Source organism: Histomonas meleagridis (genome assembly GCF_020186115.1).
Source record: "Histomonas meleagridis strain 2922-C6/04-10x chromosome Unknown contig_24, whole genome shotgun sequence".
NCBI lineage: Eukaryota > Parabasalia > Tritrichomonadida > Dientamoebidae > Histomonas > Histomonas meleagridis.
Window position 1 is genome coordinate 1 of NW_027150826.1, and position 20,087 is coordinate 20,087.

General features: G+C 27.7%; 5 protein-coding genes across 5 annotated transcripts; 3 read left to right on the forward strand and 2 right to left on the reverse strand.

Moving 5' to 3' along the window:
- Nucleotides 1–4,046: 4,046 nt before the first annotated feature.
- On the forward strand, nt 4,047–7,430 carry GO595_003894 (PH-interacting protein-like; the record flags this gene model as incomplete). The annotated part of the gene is made up of 2 exons (XM_067916964.1): nt 4,047–4,060; nt 4,139–7,430. The coding sequence occupies 2 exons, from the start codon at nt 4,047–4,049 to the stop codon at nt 7,428–7,430; spliced, it is 3,306 nt and encodes a 1,101-aa protein (XP_067775789.1).
- A 722-nt stretch (nt 7,431–8,152) lies between these two features.
- GO595_003895 (ankyrin repeat-containing protein) lies at nt 8,153–9,325 on the forward strand (the record flags this gene model as incomplete). Its single annotated transcript, XM_067916965.1, has 1 exon — nt 8,153–9,325. The coding sequence occupies one exon, from the start codon at nt 8,153–8,155 to the stop codon at nt 9,323–9,325; it is 1,173 nt and encodes a 390-aa protein (XP_067775790.1).
- Nucleotides 9,326–11,530: 2,205 nt separating this feature from the next.
- GO595_003896 (SNF2 subfamily protein) lies at nt 11,531–11,995 on the reverse strand (the record flags this gene model as incomplete). Its single annotated transcript, XM_067916968.1, has 1 exon — nt 11,531–11,995. The coding sequence occupies one exon, from the start codon at nt 11,993–11,995 to the stop codon at nt 11,531–11,533; it is 465 nt and encodes a 154-aa protein (XP_067775791.1).
- A 2,612-nt stretch (nt 11,996–14,607) lies between these two features.
- GO595_003897 (Leucine Rich Repeat family protein) lies at nt 14,608–16,833 on the reverse strand (the record flags this gene model as incomplete). The annotated part of the gene is made up of 1 exon (XM_067916969.1): nt 14,608–16,833. One exon carries the CDS (start codon nt 16,831–16,833, stop codon nt 14,608–14,610), a length of 2,226 nt encoding a protein of 741 aa, XP_067775792.1.
- Nucleotides 16,834–18,423: 1,590 nt separating this feature from the next.
- On the forward strand, nt 18,424–18,693 carry GO595_003898 (uncharacterized protein; the record flags this gene model as incomplete). Its single annotated transcript, XM_067916970.1, has 1 exon — nt 18,424–18,693. One exon carries the CDS (start codon nt 18,424–18,426, stop codon nt 18,691–18,693), a length of 270 nt encoding a protein of 89 aa, XP_067775793.1.
- Nucleotides 18,694–20,087: the final 1,394 nt, after the last annotated feature.

Genomic DNA, 20,087 nt, shown 5'->3' on the forward strand with positions numbered 1-20,087 from the left:
TTAATAATAGTTGTTAATGTCTCCTTTTTCATATGTGAACTTTAATGTTCTCGGGAATTTCACGACATTAGTGATGATTTGATTATAATTTGATTTAAATTTGGTTGTACCTAATAATAAATTGAATTCTATTTCATTACCTTTATATATAGACCGATACAATTTCATGATATCACCATCATTACCAATATATTTTAATTGATATTTTTTATAACTTTTATAAGGACAATAATCTAAATTATTTATATTAGGTTTAAATTGTGAATCTAATTTTGAATAATCAATATGATATGGAAGTAAATAGTTATCAAATAAATATTTGTTTTTCGAACGAGATTTGAAACCTGTGTTAATATAAGGTGAATTCTTAGAATCTTCATAAATATTATAATATTTATATATATTGTCATAAGGAAATTTACTAAAATATTGTAACAAATAATTACTATAAGCAGAATCGAATGTAAATACGTTCCCAATTTTATTATCAATTATTTCAATACCATATAAATATTTCCTTAATTCTTCACAATATTTATTAAATTTGAGAGGCTTTTTTTAGCTTCAAAAACTTTGCGTGCAAACATCTCATTCAATTTTTTGATAATCGTTCTAATATAATATTCATAATGCTCTGGAATTGTTTTTCTTCCAATTTTTCCATTAATAGGTGTAATTTTTTCAGTTTTGATAAAAAGTTTAATAAAATTATATTCAAATTGCTTATAATCGTCAAATTGTTTATTTTTAAATTGATCATCTGTTGTTCTTTCTAAGCTCACATCTATATAATAATTAACTAAATTGTTGTATGTTTCAACTAATGGCTTTGTACCAGTATTAAATTCAGGTGTAAAATTAAACTCCCTTATTATATTTTTCATTCAAAAAATTAATAAAATTTTTAAGACTCAAATTACCTTTTAATTGTGAATTTTGATTATTTAATTCATTTTTAATCAATTTTTCGAATGAATCTTGTATTTCTCTCTATCTTTTATAAACTGAATCCATCATATAGAAAAATAAAATGAAATAAAATATATTTATTCTTTAAATACACTTAATTAATGTTCATCTATTTCACCTGTTACTTTACCAACTATTGAATTCAATAATAAATTTAATATTATAGTAGTTATTACTAAATCATCTGATAATTTATTACCATCAAATAATACTACATCACCAATTTCATAATCTGCAGTATTATTTACTCTAAAATAAAAATCTCCATGTGTAGCAAAATCAATAGTATCTTGTAAAATTTCTACTTCTCTTTTAATAACATCACCTATTGAAGCTTTATAACCATTTTCATGTTTAGCTACACAAATACCTATATATTCTTTATATGTACCTGTTGTTTTAACTGATGGTATACAATCTGTTGTAAATGAATTTGAAGTATATACGCCATTTTGTTTTAATGAAAAAACATTACCTGTTAAAAATACTGGTGAACCAATTTGAAATTGTGTTAAATCTTCTGAAACAGGAGCATTATGAGTAATGGTTGTATTAATTGGAATTGAACCTGAGCCAGGATTGTGATTAAATACATGATTAATATAATATGATGTAGTATTCACAACGTTCCATACCAAATCTTCAGAGGAGGTGCTATCCTCAGGTGTACCCACAGAAGATTCTCCTTGATCATCTGAAGGGGTCCCTACTGTTGTGTTAATGCTTGAAAACATAATTTATGATCATTAGATATTTTAAATTCCCATGTATAGCGATAAACTTCATTTGATTCTATTGATCCATCCATAGTGGGTGAATCCATAATTATTAAAGGACATTTAATTTCAGGACAAAAAAGTTGGCCAAAAGAATAAAATTTAAATGTACTATTATCATCTACTGATTTTAAATTCAATGATTCTGGGGTTGCTTGAATTCTATAAGTATAATCTTTTCCATAATCATCAGAATGATGTAAATCAATATATTGTCCTACTTCTAAAAACTCCATCATTTTTAATAACTGCTACTGAAGGAACACCAATCTTTATATTACTATAAGAAGGAGAAGAATTAATAGCAAAACCATTAATTGAAGTACATGTTAAATTACTAAAATTATGTGTATGATTTAGTAGTGCATATTCTGTATGTGTATGAGTTTCAGGTGGGAATGATGATGGTTTATTTCGGATATCACTATAATTTGGTTTGTTAATACATAAATTTTCTACAGTTCTATTTATGAAATAATCTTTTATTTCAGGAGGCTGAGTATCATCTTCTCCTTGAGAAATACTAAATATTATTTTATTTTCTTCTTGTGAAATAGCTGCTAGTTGCCATTTATCATCGGTGGAAATGTTTCAGGTTTATCATTTAAATCAGTATAACTATGAGTATGATCTGAAGGTGGAAATGACTGTGGTTTATCATTTAAATCAGTATAACTATGAGTATGATCTGATGAAGCATAGTTTACATGTTCATGATCTTTTTTAGCATAAATCTCATCATGATTATGATCATTTAAAGATATTTCAGATGTATCTACATTATTAATAGTTGCATATTGAATATTGCCATTACTTCCAAAACTTAATAATGATCCAGTTTTCGATTTAAAATCTAATGAATTAGTATTAGCAGTTATTCTCCATGTATTATCTTTATCATAATCTGCATTATTATGCATATCAATATATTGTCCAACTTCTACAACACCATCTTCTTTTAATGTGATAATAGCTGGAACATATAATTTTGTATCCCATTTACCACCTTCTGCTGTTGACAATTGAAAACCATTTAATGAAGTAACTTGTACATTTCCATTTACTGTTAAATCATTATTTATTGTATTATGAGTATGACTTTTTGTAGAATATTTTTCATCTGATTGCGATTTATTATAATATAATTGTGGGATTGTAATCGAAGTTATAGTATTAAGTTTTTCTGTTATTTGATCATTTGTAGAATAATTTTCTAAAACTTTTTGTAAGTCATCTTGGTCAATAATTTCAGGAGCAGCAATAACATTAGTTTTTATACCTTTCGTAGCATTCTCAATACTAAACATTGATAAAAAATGATTTTTATTTAATAAATTAATAATAATTCTAACATAAAATATTCTGGTTCAATTTCTTTACCATTCATTTCTTTAAACCATATTTTAAAATTTGGTTTTCTACTTTTATATTCATATTTCTTATATTTAGTTCTATTTTCATTCGTATAAATACAAAAATAATCTTCATAATGATCACGTTCAATGAAATCAGCATGCATTGAAACATCAGATACTAAATAATCCTTAAATTTACACTTACATTGTTGTACTACTATATATCTAGGATTTTGAGAATCCACAAATTCAGGCGGAAAACGGTTTTCTTTTTGTGAAGTACAAAAATACGTTTTAGTTACAGGTTTAAGCATTTATAAAAATAAAGTTTGCCATGAGACCAAACAATAACCGTCGCTTTTTGACTACTAACCTCCTGGCAAAGATAAATTGAATAGGATAAATGTCCGACCAAAGATAACCGGGGACAATTCGTGTTGGTTATGTGAGGTTTTTGATAGGTTTATGCGAAAAGTGGTGCTAAAAGTGCTATCGTTCCTATCAAAAAGTTTCGCGTTCTCTCAAAATTGAATGCGCATTCAAATTTTCAGACGAATTGTATGGCTCACAAAAAATCATTTTGATTTTTGTTAGCAGAGCCAGAACGAGCACACTCTAGAGATTGGGAGGGGTCTGAGGGAGCCTCGGAGGGTCGAAGGGCACCTCCGGAGGCCGGAGACCCCGGAAATCCTCCCAGTGAAAACTTTAGGGTCAGGGAATGATCACGAGGGACCCTGAGGGGCCTGCCCCCGGCTAGGGTCCTCGTGATCATTCCCGACCGCATTATATACCTACCAGCAACCACTCTCGTTTCGTTGAAATGACTTTTGAATTGATATTTGGTCATACGATTTTTGGGATGAGTTTGTGATATTTTTAATCTGAAGTATTAAAAAGTGACGTTTTAACGTACTAACATCATAAACAGCGAATATCTGACAAAAAAATGGGCAGCCCCAGGTGATGTCACTTTTGAAGAACAGGCACGTTTTGAAATAGGATTTTGGAGCCAATTCACATTTTGAATTCCAACCAAAGGAGTGAGCTACTCTTCATTCTAGCAAACTTCTTAAAACTTGAATTTCCATCAATTGGTGACTCTTTTATTCACGAATGCGAACAAAGGAATCTTTTTCCATCAGGATTATTTTCTCACAATAGTTCTTTTGCTCAACTCAAAAACTCTTTCAAAGGAGTTCCAGATGATCAGCTCATAAGGCTTATTTCAAACTTTTGTGAACAATCAAATCAATCATCGCTATTATCAAATCCAACACAAGAAAACAAAAAATCAATAAGTAACACAACCGGCTTATTCTATAACATTGGGGAACCAATTTTACCTATTAAAAAATTTGGGCCTTATACAAGAGTGGTTGGACATTTTGATGATATATATTGTATTGCAATTGATTTCACATCTCAAATCCTAATCTCAGGTTCTGATGACTTCAAGCTTAAGATTTGGAAAATACCTGAATTAATTCTCTTAAAAACATTAAAAATTCATGAAAATGTTATCACTGATATTTCAATTCATCCATCAAACCAATACTTTGCTTCATCTTCACATGACCATTGTATCTGTATTGTTGATCTAAAAAAAGGCACTTTATTAAATCGGCTTCGGAAAAACGGTGAAGTTCACTCATTGAAGTTTTCGCCTTGCGGCCGTTATCTTGGGGCAGCCTGTGAGGAAGGATGTGTAACGGTTTGGAAAGTTGCCGACGCACTTTCTGAAGGGAATGAATTATTTTCTTTTTATTCCAAAAACAAAAAAGGGTTTGCATGGCTTAGCTTTAGTCCAGGCGGTGAATTTATTGTTTGTTCAGGGGAGCCAAATATTGTTCAAGTAGCATCACTTATAACACATGAAGTATTAATTCTCAAAGGACATTCGCGTCTCCCAGATTTTGTTTTTTTTAGTCAGATTTCATGTCAACGAATTATATCATTTTCACAAAAAGAACGAAACATAAAATTTTGGCAATATAAAAATGGGAATTGGTCTGATCCTAAACTTCTTTCGGCCAAAACATCTCGCGGGGTCAAAGCTCGAGTATGTAATGCTTCATTTAATTGTGATGAAAGTTGTATAATCGGATTATCATCAGATTGTATTCTAGTATGGGAAACGCAAACATTTATCAACAAAATCATTATATCACATCCTGAACTTACAGATCATCCAACAATAATTCGACCACATCCTCAAATTCCAAACATTATAATTGTGACAACGCGTAACGGTCGTGCATCATTATGGGACATAATAACAGGAGATCTTATCAATGTATTATTACCTTATGAAGAGTACCATATTGTTGAAGTCACATGGTCACGTGATGGACAATATATATTTGCAGCAGATAGTAATGGCGGTATAACAATGTTTGGCTTACGGAATGACAAAATCAAACAAGAACAAATCCCTTATATGGAACAATTCTTCGAAACAGAACTATTTGAAGAAGGTGAAGAACCATCGAGTTATTGTCAAATTGTTGATAAAATTGGGAATCCATTAAATCCACAACCAAAACGATTTGATTTAACTAATATTCGAATTGATATTAAGCAAAAAATTATTCCTAATAATGTTATCGAAGAAGAAGATAGAATTACAAATGAAATTAGTGAATATATATTATTAAAACCTAATAACGAAGATGAAGAATTCTTTAATGAGAATGAAGAGAACGAAGAGAAAGAAAATGATGAAAACTTATCACAATATCAACAGCATCCTCAGAATAAGAAAAAGAAGAAAACTAAGAAAAGAAAAACAAAAAAAAATTCGTCAAAGTTATTTAAGGATGACGATGATGATCTCAACGATTTCATTGATGATGATTTAGGTTCTAATAAGAAAAGTAAAAGAAATAATACATATGAAGATGATGATGATGAATTCATTGAAGAAGATTTCGTTGAAACTATAAAATCTGATTTTATTATCGACGACATTAAAAAAGAAAATAAGAAAAAGAAGAAGAAAGTTGAATCATCTGATGAATCATCTGATTTTGTAATTGGGTATAAGCCAAAACGAAAAAAGAAAACTAATCCGACACCTCCACCTAAGCCTAAGAACAAGAAGAAGAAGAAAGTTGAATCATCTGATGAATCATCTGATTTTGTCATGGGATACAAACCAAAGAAGAAGAAAAACGCCAAAAAACAAACGCGGAAATCCAAATTTATTAGTTCTGATACATCTGATACTATTTCTATGTATGAATCATCAAGTACATCATCAATTGTATCAAGTGATTTTGAATATACGCAAAGTTCAGAAGAACAATCATTACATAGTACAGAAGAAGAATATTATTATAGTTCGACAGCATCGTCATCGACATCATCTAATGAAAACGAAACAGTTATTAATGAAATACTTCCAAATTGGGTATTTAATAGTGTTCGAATTCGTCATACATATATACCACAAATTGGCGAACGGATAATATATGTACGGAAAGGTCATCAAGAATATAAACAAATCTGTAATTATATGCATTATCGAACGCCATATGAAATCCAACGTAATTTACCTGATGTAACAATTGCCACTATCATTAACATCCAATTTTATATAACACATTTAATATTATTTTTAAGGTTTAAAGACTTCGAAGCAACTATAGCTTATCCAATACCAGAAACTCCACCATTTATAATACGAGAAGAAATATATAATAAAAGTATTAAATATTGTGAAACACTTAAAGTTAATGATCATATTAAAGCGGAATTTCAAGAAGATAATGGAAACACAAAAGAATTCGAAGCAATTATTATTAGTATTAATAAGAATTATAAAAATGATCCGTGGTCATCAATCGAAGTAAAGTTTATAGATGATAATTCAATTTGTTATTTAGTTCCATGGGAAATAATTAATGAAGATGAAACTGTTGAAATAGATGTTAAGTTAAATATGTTAATGGATGAGTTATATGTTTATATTAATGATTTGATTAATAGTGGAAAAAAAGAAATAACAAATATGATATATGTGAGAGATGGAAAATCTCAAAGAATTTTAATAGGAAACGCAAAACAACCAATGGATTTAACGTTGTTCAGAGATAGATTAAAGAATCATTGGTACACCACCGAAATATCTTTGAAAAACGATTTAAATATTTTGGTGGAAAACGCAGATATATTAAAAGTATACAGTAAAAAAGACGCCCAATTGATACTGGAGGAAGTAAATAAAAGAATTAGAAAAGAAAATGAGAGTAACTCCGAAGACGATTTGTTCACGTTAAGTAGTAGCTCGGAAAGTGATGACGAAAGCTTAAGCTCGGATGCAAAATATTAACTGTTTTTGATATAAATAAAATATTATATATTAAAATATGTTATAATTAAAACGCAGCTGAACCTGTGAACTCAGAATTTGCTTTGTAATTATATGTAAGTACAATGCTCCTTAAGATCGTTTTACAGTTTCATGTTCCCCTCTGTTTCTCAATATTTTAATTTTAATTAAGGAAAGATGGAACTAAAAATATGTGAAGTTGGGCTCAGAATTTGCTTTGTAATTATATGTAAGCGCAATGCTCCTTAAGATCGTTTTACAGTTTCATGTTCCCCTCTGTTTCTCAATATTTTAGCATTTTAATTAAGGAAAGATGGAACTCATATAATGTGAGGTGGGGCTATCAGAATTTGAATACATAACTTTATCAAAATTTGATTGAAACGATTGTTTATGATTCAAAAATGTCATTTTTTAAATGCTCGCATATCACTCTTGTTGAAATAATTTTTACGCTTTAATTAATGGAAGGCGAACAATGACCTTATTTTTTCAAGAACTATATTTGAATTTCATTAATAAGATTTATGTAAAAAAAACTTTATGGTTAATGGAAAAATAAAACCGTTGCCTGGCAACCAAAAATTTTTGTGAAATGCTTATACCGACGGTTTGTCACAATTCATTGGTTATTTAAATAGAATATTTTGTGTTTTTTGAATTAAATTAACGACCGTTAAAAAAACCAGAAAACACTTTTCAATAACATAAACGGCTTTTATATGTCAGCAAGCACCAACCAAGTTCTTGATACAAACTCGCCTTCGGAACAAATAATTCCTGAAAGTGGGCCAATCATTTCTCACGAAACTTTTGAGGAAATCAATATGCAAAGTGCTGCAGCTTTATCTCAAAAATATGGTGAAAACCCACAAACTACAACTTGGATTGGAAAGGCACCACTGCTACAAGAAATTGATTATCCTTTTGATCATAAAAAGTTTGAGTATCCACCTGATTTTGCAAATAAATTTAATAAATCACCAAACCAAGCAATTTCAGAGATACGATCAACAATGAGGCAACTAAATGAGGAGTCTAACCTTGGTCCATTTTTAATGTATTGTCCAAACATATATCCTAAATCACTTACGCAGTACGTATTTTCGGATCCTTCGAATGCGCATTCAATTCTCTATTATTATTTTGGAGCAGTCAATCTTGAATTTTTAACAATTCCAGAAGCTGCTCGAATATTATTATCAAGAATTGCTTTCCCAAACAATCAACAACATCTATCGACATTATTCAATACGTTTGCTTCTGTGTATTCGGAAGCAAATCCATATTTACCATTAAGTCGCAAAGAAATTGCACAAGTTACTGTTGCTTGTATTGCATTCTCTATTTTTTACAGAAAAACCGAAGTTTTACCACTCGGTGAGTTCCTTTCTTTTGTCAAGACAGTTAAAGTTGGAGATGCTTATAAAGAGAAAATTTATTATCAATTGAAAGAAAACCCAATTCCCATCTTTTTCGAGTTTTCTGTGTCTTTAGAAGAGCCTAATTACAACAAATCAGGTCTTTTAAAGAAAGAAAGTGGTGGAGTATTCAAGGCCAAATCAAAAAGATTTTACATCATCGACCACTTCAGCCTTAAGTACTTCAAAGACGAAAGTAAATCCGAGCTCATTGGCGAGATTGAACTTGATGGGTCAAATACATCGTTTGTTCCTGCAAGTAAGAAAGAGCCTCCTCATATGATAATCAAAAAGATCAATGGTGGATCTATAGGATTTACATTCACTAAAGACCTTCAAAAGAGGAGAAGCAAAGAAACAGAACATGTTATATATGAAAATGATGAGGATACTCTTCTTTCATGGACATGCGCTCTTAACTATGTTTCATTCTGGTCTATATTGGATAAGCTTACCATTAACTCCAGAAGATAAAATGAGGAAAAATTGTAAAGTCACATTTGATCGCGACCGTTTAAATAAAAATTAAATCATCTGTGGTTCATTTGAATTATTTAATAATGATGATCCAAATTCCATTTTGTTTTTTAGTCAGATGTTATGTTTATTATACATAATTTTACAAAATGACATTTATATATATTGAGATTTTATGAAAGAAATTGATAGATATGGAGAAAAAACAATATTAAATTCAAGATATTTGAAATTTTTAGGCATTTTATTCTTAATAAAATATCACAAGAATCAAATTATTTTCTTGGTATTCTTCTTGAACAATTTAATTGATTTACATATTTTTAAAATTAATTCATACGAAGTATATTTCCCATATTTAATTTCAAAAATTCCCTTAAATAAATTTGGAATGCTTTTATGACTATTATTGAGAATGTATTTTATGTAACTTTTCACTTGTTCAATATCATAATCCAAGCAGTAAAATCACTCAGACCCATATTGTGCCTTGGCTAGCGTCAAATAAACTTGAGTAAATTTCACTCCCTAATTTTTCGAATGTTTTAATACAAAAATTTACCAAATCTTTGATCCTATTATTTCTTTGTTGCAACTAATTCGTTGATATCATCGTATTCTTTGGCTTTGGTTCTTTTTTTCTAATTTATTCTCATAAATATTTTTAAAGATATCGTTTCTATGGAATTCAATTACAGCTTCACATGCACCTTCAAATGTCGAATGATTTTGTTCACATAAATGAATGATTTCTTCATTTCCACCTGCAACTGCATATTTACCTGTGTTACCTACTTTTGCATTGTTCATAAGTAAATATTTAAAACATTTAACTGCTGAAAAAAATGCTGCATAATCAAATAATGAAACATTTTTTTTATTTATAAATGAACATCTTTCATATAGCGATGGTTCAATTTTTTGATTAAAATCAAAATTACTTTGTGATGATATTTCTTGAAGTTTTTCTACTTCATCATTTCGAATTATTTTTGCGGTTTCATTTGGATTAACTCCTTCTTTAATTAATTGTTTATGGAGTTTCCAATCATTCTTTGAAAGTTCTTTATAATTATGTCCATCAAGATTCGTTCCGCCACGAGTGAGCGATACTCACAAAAAAGAATCACAAAATTAAACAGGAAACAAACATGTTTTAAACATTTTTTCAACAATATTTGTTTATACTGGTTAATTAGTACGTCCAGTCTTTACTTGAATGACCGTTTGTGTATTGTATCGTACACGAATCTAAATGGAAAGTAACAAAATTCAAAGGAAATTTTAAAAAAATTATTATATTTTCATAAAAATTTGTCTACTGTCATTATATGTTAAAATCTGAAATGTATTAAATACATTACAAATAATTTTAGAATTAAAAAGAAATCTATAAGAGGGAAAGTTGGTTGACAGTGTCTTATTTAGAATCTTGAAGCTTCACCAATTTCTAAATTGACCTAACAAAAATACAAGTAATTATAATAAATATAAACAATAAAATATCATGGGACTAAGGAAAACAGTGTCTCTAATTTTTCTAAAAAATATTATTAATTCTCATATAAAATTAAACAAAATCATTAAATATTTTGGTAACTTAAATAAATTTTGATGTAACTCTAGTATATTTGAAATTTACATGTGTTGTGGATTTAGAAATATATGGTTAACATAATATTTAAGTTTTAATTTCAAAAATTTAATAATTGATCAACAATCATAAAAAATGATATTTTGTATAATAATCAAACCAGCTGGTATTGTGACGAAGATTGATATATTTAAAATTCAAAAATATTAATTATTAGTTAAAAAAAATGGGTTTGAATGGTGTTATGGATGATTTTATTTGTTTAACTCATATGAGTGTGTGCAATCGTGCTCATGAAATTAAAGTTAAAATGAAAAAAGCAAAAATTTATAAATAATTATTAAATAATTTATTATTTATAAATAATAACAAACCTGTAGAAAGCTGTGTATAAAAGTTATGTAAGTCAGATGGAATTTACAAATTATTGATAAAAACAAACATAAAGTTTTTGGATAGTTTTTCAAATCATTAATTTTCAATCTATATAGTAAAGAAGTGTAAATCAAGAAATAGATTATAACTATTTATGAAAGATGATTTTATATTTGGGTTCCTGTAAAATGGACTAAATGATAAAAAAAATTTAAACATTTATTTGACTAAAGTTATGGATTGTATCTGTATAAGACAACTGGGACTTGCGTTATTGCTGCGAACGTTTCTATTTCTTGAAGATAGAGTTCCCAATTTCCTCCAGCTGAGGCGCATCCGACTAAGTAAGGAAAAGCTACACTTTCAAGATTAGGAATTTGGGCAATTTTCCCAAGGCCAGACTTAAAGAAATTGAGTCTCTTTTCAGGTGAATCATTTTTGTTATCTGGTTTTCCCCATCCATATTGCCCAAATAGAGCAATAATAAATCTCTTATCAACCCCATTTCCACAAATTTTAATAGTTCCAGGAACATCATGTTTAGTTCTCTGTGCGTATACATTTGAGTATGGAAATTTCTTGAAAATTGTTTGGGCGACTCCACGAGCGCCTTTTGAAACACAATTGCATTGATGGACAATGTACTTTTCTTTTGCATTACATATGTCGCCATCAACAATTTTCACCAAAGATTGCATAATTTTATATAAACCAGAAAATTGCCGTTTAAAATTTCCAAAAAAAAAAAAAAATCCAAGAAACAGACAATAATGCAGGCTGCTTCTGATATTATTAATATTAATAACACTATGTTAGGCGTTTTTTTTTTTTACATTTTTTACATTTTTAATTTTGTTGTCAGACATTTGATTTGATTTCTAATCGAATTTCATCAACTTATTAATTTGTACCATATTTTTTGTTTTTTTAGATGACAGCGATTTCTAATAGTAAATTTGTTGCTATATAATCTCATTGACATTAATTTGTTCCACATTTTTAATTATAAAAACATCATTTCCATTTTAAAAGTTAAGAACAAAAATTCATTGTTAATTTATTGCCATTTAAATTTTTCATTTATAAGTAAATTGTTTCACTTTTTTATTAATTTGTTTCACATTTATTAATCTGATTCACATTTTTAATTTGTTTCACTTTTATTAATTTGTTTCACTTTTATTAATTTGTTTCACTTTTATTAATTTGTTTCACTTTTATTAATCTGATTCACATTTTTATTAATTTGTTTCACTTTTATTAATTTGTTTTTCATTTATTAATCTGATTCACATTTTTATTAATTTGTTTCACTTTTATTAATTTGTTTCACTTTTATTAATTTGTTTCACTTTTATTAATTTGTTTCACTTTTATTAATTTGTTTCACTTTTATTAATTTGTTTCACATTTTTATTTATTTGTTTCACTTTTATTTATTTGTTTCTCTTTTTTTTTTTTGTTTCTCTTTCTTTTATTAATTTGTTTCACTTTTATTAATCTGATTCACATTTTTATTAATTTGTTTCACTTTTATTAATTTGTTTCACATTTATTAATCTGATTCACTTTTATTAATTTGTTTCACTTTTATTAATTTGTTTCACTTTTATTAATTTGTTTCACTTTTATTAATTTGTTTCACTTTTATTAATTTGTTTCACTTTTATTAATTTGTTTCACTTTTATTAATTTGTTTCACTTTTATTAATTTGTTTCACTTTTATTAATTTGTTTCACTTTTATTAATTTGTTTCACTTTTATTAATCTGATTCACATTTTTATTAATTTGTTTCACTTTTATTAATTTGTTTCACATTTATTAATCTGATTCACTTTTATTAATTTGTTTCACTTTTATTAATTTGTTTCACTTTTATTAATCTGATTCACATTTTTATTAATTTGTTTCACTTTTATTAATTTGTTTCACTTTTATTAATTTGTTTCACTTTTATTAATCTGATTCACATTTTTATTAATTTGTTTCACTTTTATTAATTTGTTTCACATTTATTAATCTGATTCACTTTTTTATTAATTTGTTTCACATTTTTATTAATTTGTTTCACTTTTATTAATTTGTTTCACTTTTATTAATTTGTTTCACTTTTATTAATTTGTTTCACTTTTATTAATTTGTTTCACTTTTATTAATTTGTTTCACTTTTATTAATTTGTTTCACTTTTATTAATTTGTTTCACTTTTTTTCACTTTTATTAATTTGTTTCACATTTATTAATCTGATTCACTTTTATTAATTTGTTTCACTTTTATTAATTTGTTTCACTTTTATTAATTTGTTTCACTTTTATTAATTTGTTTCACTTTTATTAATCTGATTCACATTTTTATTAATTTGTTTCACTTTTATTAATTTGTTTTTCATTTATTAATCTGATTCACATTTTTATTAATTTGTTTCACTTTTATTAATTTGTTTCACTTTTATTAATTTGTTTCACTTTTATTAATTTGTTTCACTTTTATTAATTTGTTTCACTTTTATTAATTTGTTTCACTTTTATTAATTTGTTTCACTTTTATTAATTTGTTTCACTTTTATTAATCTGATTCACATTTTTATTAATTTGTTTCACTTTTATTAATTTGTTTCACTTTTATTAATCTGATTCACATTTTTATTAATTTGTTTCACTTTTATTAATTTGTTTCACATTTATTAATCTGATTCACTTTTATTAATTTGTTTCACTTTTATTAATCTGATTCACTTTTATTAATTTGTTTCACTTTTATTAATTTGTTTCACTTTTATTAATCTGATTCACATTTTTATTAATTTGTTTCACTTTTATTAATTTGTTTCACTTTTATTAATCTGATTCACTTTTATTAATTTGTTTCACTTTTATTAATTTGTTTCACTTTTATTAATCTGATTCACATTTTTATTAATTTGTTTCACTTTTATTAATTTGTTTTTCATTTATTAATCTGATTCACATTTTTATTAATTTGTTTCACTTTTATTAATTTGTTTCACTTTTATTAATTTGTTTCACTTTTATTAATTTGTTTCACTTTTATTAATCTGATTCACATTTTTATTAATTTGTTTCACTTTTATTAATTTGTTTCACTTTTATTAATCTGATTCACTTTTATTAATTTGTTTCACTTTTATTAATTTGTTTCACTTTTATTAATCTGATTCACATTTTTATTAATTTGTTTCACTTTTATTAATTTGTTTTTCATTTATTAATCTGATTCACATTTTTAATTTGTTTTCCATTTACAAAAGCTTAAACCAAAATAATTATTTAATTGACATCATTTCCTCTCTAATCAGAATCGCTCTCCGAAGAATTCGATTCGTACGACCCCGAATCCGCTTCACTTTCCGACTTCGATTCCGACGATGATTCTTTTTCGGATTTTTCGTTTGGCGGCAGCAGCGAACCGCTCATCATTACCTGCTGTGTGTTTTGTTCCTCTTCTCTTATTATAGCGTTTCTTTGATTTCTTGTTGTTGCAGGTCTTCTTATGCACAACGAGTTAAATTGCAATGTCCTTAGTCCATCTTCTTCGTTGTTATTATTTAATTCTTCGATTATTGTCACATTGGAATTCTCCAAATCATAACCTTTGTCATAGTTAACATTATTTGTTACTACATTAGTTTCTTGCGTTTCGCCTTCGTTCAAATGCGGCATTGTTAAGCCAAATGCTGACGCTAATCCCGCGTGTTCATTCACTTTGACGCCATTTAACTTTTGCGACATCGATAATGTGATCTCGTCTAAAAGTTCATTAAGTTCCGGGATTCCTTTCTTCGATAAATCGGAATGAATTCCAACTGCTGCTTTGTTCTTTTCGATAGCTTTTTGTGATTCGATTTGTTTGCTTGAAAACTTTTCATAAAGTTTCTTACGTTGTGTCGTCGATGAGACTGATCCAAGGATATTATATACATCTTCAATCGGGAATTTACATGAATGAATCTTCTCACTGTTTGATAATGCATCAAGGAATGATAAAATTGCTTCGTATGTTGCTCCTGATCCATCTGCTTCGATTTCACAGATGTTGTTAGTGTTTTTACTTATTAATTCTGTAAGCTTCTTAAGACCTATGTCCCCTATACGATTACTCGATACATCTAATACTTGAATCTTCTGGTTTTCTGTTAACGCATTGAATAATTTGAATAGGTTATTGCCAAGTTTATTTTTGGGGGTGCCTTTGATGCATAACTGCTCAAGGCTCTCAATTTCTAACAATTGTGGGAGCACTGACTCAATTGTCTTGGATTTTGAATTGAAGTTGCCGCTGAGAGATATTGAAATGAGGTTTTGAAAAGATTTGCAAACGTTAATTAACTCTGTCAAATCGCTCGATGACATTCCATTCTCATCGAATGAAAGTTTACACCATTTCTCTGATTTTCGTTTTAACGCATTTAATATCTTGACCAATCTTTTAGAGTTTAACCCAAGTAATGAAAGATTCAAAGCAAAATAATCCAAATTTTCATTATTAGAAATAGCTTCAATAATTTTAACAATGTCATCACTTCGAATATCTGTTTTAGAAATGTTTAATTCTTTAAGTGTTTTCGTCTTCGATACATATTGTATTAACTTAGGAACTACTTTTTCTTTGATTTTATTGTGGCTAATGTTAAGTTTCTCTAATGGTATCGAATATGAGTTAATTAATAGTATCATTGGTTCAATAGCAGATCCAATGGATGAAATACTTAATGTCTTCAATTGAAGTTTTCTTTCATCTTTCAATAAAACTAATAATTCTTTAAATAACACTATGGACGTTTTGTTAAATGTGGCACCATCAATGAATAAATGTCGTAATGAATGCAAACAACTGTTGTCAATTAATGACTGGAGTAAACCATTCAAATCCTCGAATGTCAATTTGCAGTTCGATAAGTTGATATAGAACACATTGGCTCGAGTTTGTCCTAAACACATACAGAAGGGAAGAAATGTGACATTACGGTTTTCACTTAAATCCCAATAAACAACATTACATCGAGGATTATCAATGACTGCATTCGCAAGTTCTAAAATACCTTTTTCAATTCGACAATTACTAAGATCAACAATACGAATTTCATTGTTTCCTTGAATTAAAGGTGCAATGTTATACGCAATATCAGGACGTGCAATGTTGTTACAAACAATACCAGAAATGAGTTTGTAATGAACAAGAGCCATAAAGAGTGCTTGTAAATCAAGTGAATCACCAGAATTGACTTCAATGATTTCAAGTGGTAGATGTGCAAGATCAGCTACACCATTTCCTGAAATTACTAATGAATGGAAGAATTGAACTACTTCATGAAAATATGTGCATTGATAATATGAACAATATGCATTGTATGTAAATTGGAATTTTTGTGATGGTGACATTGGTGGACGGAAAGGAGGGAAAGCGTTTTTATCATGTGGTCGAAATTCCATTTTCATTTCTTGTGGAAATAAAGTTGTAATAACATAATAATTTCTGATAAGAACACGTGCAAATCTGAGAACAGCTTTGGACATAAGTTGTAAGAAAGTGTTTTGTGTTGAAATTTTGCAATGATTTTCATTGATCATTGAAAAACTGTTAATATCATAAAGATGTATCGTTTTAATTGCTGTTATACCTTTACCAACGAGATTTCTTTTACAAACGATTATGAGATGTTCAGATAAAATAGCAACTCCTTCCTTGTACTTTTTGTCGTTTAAAATGATGTTTGATCGAAATGCGAGATGAATTTTTGCTTGAGAAAGAGGTACTATTCTTTCGACAAGTTTCTTTTCTTGTGGAGTAATGTGATAATCGAAGTTGCAATTCGACATTCTGAAAAAAATTAGGGAGAGATGTGATTAACGGTCGGGTCCATTCAAAAACTTGAAATAAAATACCTAAAAACTTCGGTGTTGGGCGTTTGCTTCGGTGAATAATATATAACTTTTTCTATAAAACGAACAAATTCGCCGCCTGTTGGCAAAACAGTGTAAAATACGTTAACGCTTTTTGCTGCGGTAAAAATTTATCTCAGCCGTTTTAGAAAATAGTCTTTTACAATTTCTTTACTTTATAACAATTTTATTTTCCTTTAAATACATAATTAAATGGTGGTAAATAAACCAATACTTAGAAGAATTTCTTTTATGGATTAATATCAAATGAATTTATACTTTTAGAAAATGAGTTTTTTATTCAATGTAAATTTCGAAATAGATAATGGTTTGGTTAATATGATTTTAATGAATATTTTAATCAAATAATGAATCGGACATATTTTAGGGCACTCCATATTAAAATCCGTTAAAATGAAAAAAGAAAAAAATAAAAATATTTCACCAATCATAATTGGAAATCAGATAAACGAAATCATGAAACTTCCAGCACTTGACAAAAGAAATCAATTTTCAGCTTATGACAAAATTGCACAATTATCAACAAAGATAAATGATTTAAAAGAGGAAAATAATGAGTTAAAGCAAAAATTAAGTGAATTACTTAATCATGAAAATCCAAATATTTTTTGCCAATTTAAAAAGTCAATAATTGATTTTCATCAAAGATTAAAAGATCGAGAAGATGAATTTTCCATATTTTCAAAATATATTAACTCGTACCGCACGAATCCTGATCCAACGTTTGTAGAAGTTGAAGCTTTACAAAAACGAAAATCAAATTTTGATCCCATCACTTCATCACTTCTTGTTTCAAATCAAGAACTATCTTTTTTCAATCAAACAGATCTCCAACGTCAAAATGATGAATTAAAATTTCTTGTAGAAAAACAAGAACAAGAATTAAAATTACTTGAAAGACGTCTTAAGTTATATACCAAATATCAAAATCAAAATATGATTAAAAACACAATTAGCCTATTAGAAAATGGTGAAATTCCAACGATTGCATCTGTTTCTTCTCCAACTATAACTGTTGAATTAGAAGAAAAGCTAAAAATATTAAAAGAAGATTTTTCAAAACTTTTAAAGCGAAGAAAAGAGTTAAATGAAATGTTATTAAGAAAGAAACTGAAAAAGCGCGAAAAAAGAAATCGAATTAAATGTGCTATAAAAATAGAAAGTATTGTAAGAACGTTTTTAGTGAAGTTACATTTGAAAGAAATGAATCAATCAGCAACAAAGATACAAAGAGTTTGGAGGGGCTACATCCTTCGCTACAAGCAAACGCTTGCATTACAGAATGCATCTGAAGATGGAGAGGAAAGCTATGAAGAAGAGGAAGAAGAATACTATGAAGAAGAAGAAGAAGAAAAAGCAGAAGAAAAGAATAAAGAAGAAAAAAGTGAGAAAAAGGATGACGATGAATACGAATATGAGTATGAAGTTGAAGAAGAAGAAAATGAAAAAGGAAAAGAAAAAGATACTTCTTGAATATTATTTAAAATTGTTAGTAAATATAAAGATACGGAACTTTTTATGAAAATGGAAAATTAATTGATATGAAAACATTATTAATCAAGAGGAAGAAAACTTGGATATTGAATTCAGTTGTGTCTGTTTTAAACAAGTAACAACAAATGCCTGATAGACATTCGGAATTTTTCGAAAAGTAACTATTTAATCATCCGCATATTTTAATTTAGATTATTAAAAAGAATAAATAGATATTCATGGGAAAGTAGAGGATAGTTATTTATATATCAATATCATATGAAGTAATTATTCAATTCACATGATAGACCGACTTCAGTTAAAAAAAAATAAAAAACTTATTAATTAAATGGGTCTCTATATAACCAAAATGCAAATGTTCATTCTCTTACCATTATATAATAATTCATTAAATTTTTCAACTAAATTTGAATTTGCATAAAGAATGTTTTGTGAAATAAAAATAATTATTGGTGAACAATTAATTTCGAAAATCCTTCTTGCTCATCATTGAGCAAACGCAAAATTACATTTAAGAAACCTAAGAAATGATTTATTAATAAATTAATTAATGAAAATCTTAAAATATATGTAAGCACTGAATTAAGTACTCTGGGTCCGTATCAATTTTTATTGACTCCAATAACTTTAATGACTCCGCCACTATCATTACTGGGTCTCTATAATAAATCAGTGCGTTTTTATTATGTGTATTATTTTCCATCGCAGCCTTTGCTAGGAACAGAATCCATAAAGGAAGCGAACCGGATTTTAATCCCATCAAAATACATTGGGGGACCAACAATTGCACAATTTTATTTTTTTGGTTATTAATTTTATCAACGCTATACTTAAACACGTTAAATTCGGGCAAATTTAACTTTAATTTTGTAGCAGCTAAAAAGAAATTCCAACAATCCAAAGAAATGTTATTCGTTATTTGATTAAAACCATTTTTAAAGAAACAAGTCAAATCAAATAACAAATGGAAAATCAAATCATTTAATTGATTTCTATCACAATTATACCTATAAATTCGAATTATATTCATTATATCATCTTTTATAGCGAGATCAGTTCTTTCGATTATTACATTTTTCATTATCTCACAATTACTTGGATTAAACTTACCGAAGAATGTATGCTCATTTAACTTCACTAAAACCAAATTCAAATTTATAAAAAAGTTAATTAAATAAAATTGTGATGATTTCGGATATACAACTTTTCTCCATTCAGACGATTTAATGATCAAATCGAATAAATTTGTTATTCGATAAGATATTATTAATCTCGAAATGAACATAAACAAAGATTCATTAAGTGTTAATTTTTTCGTTGGTATACATGAAGATAACTTCGGATCAACATTACATAAGTTTATTAATTGTTGC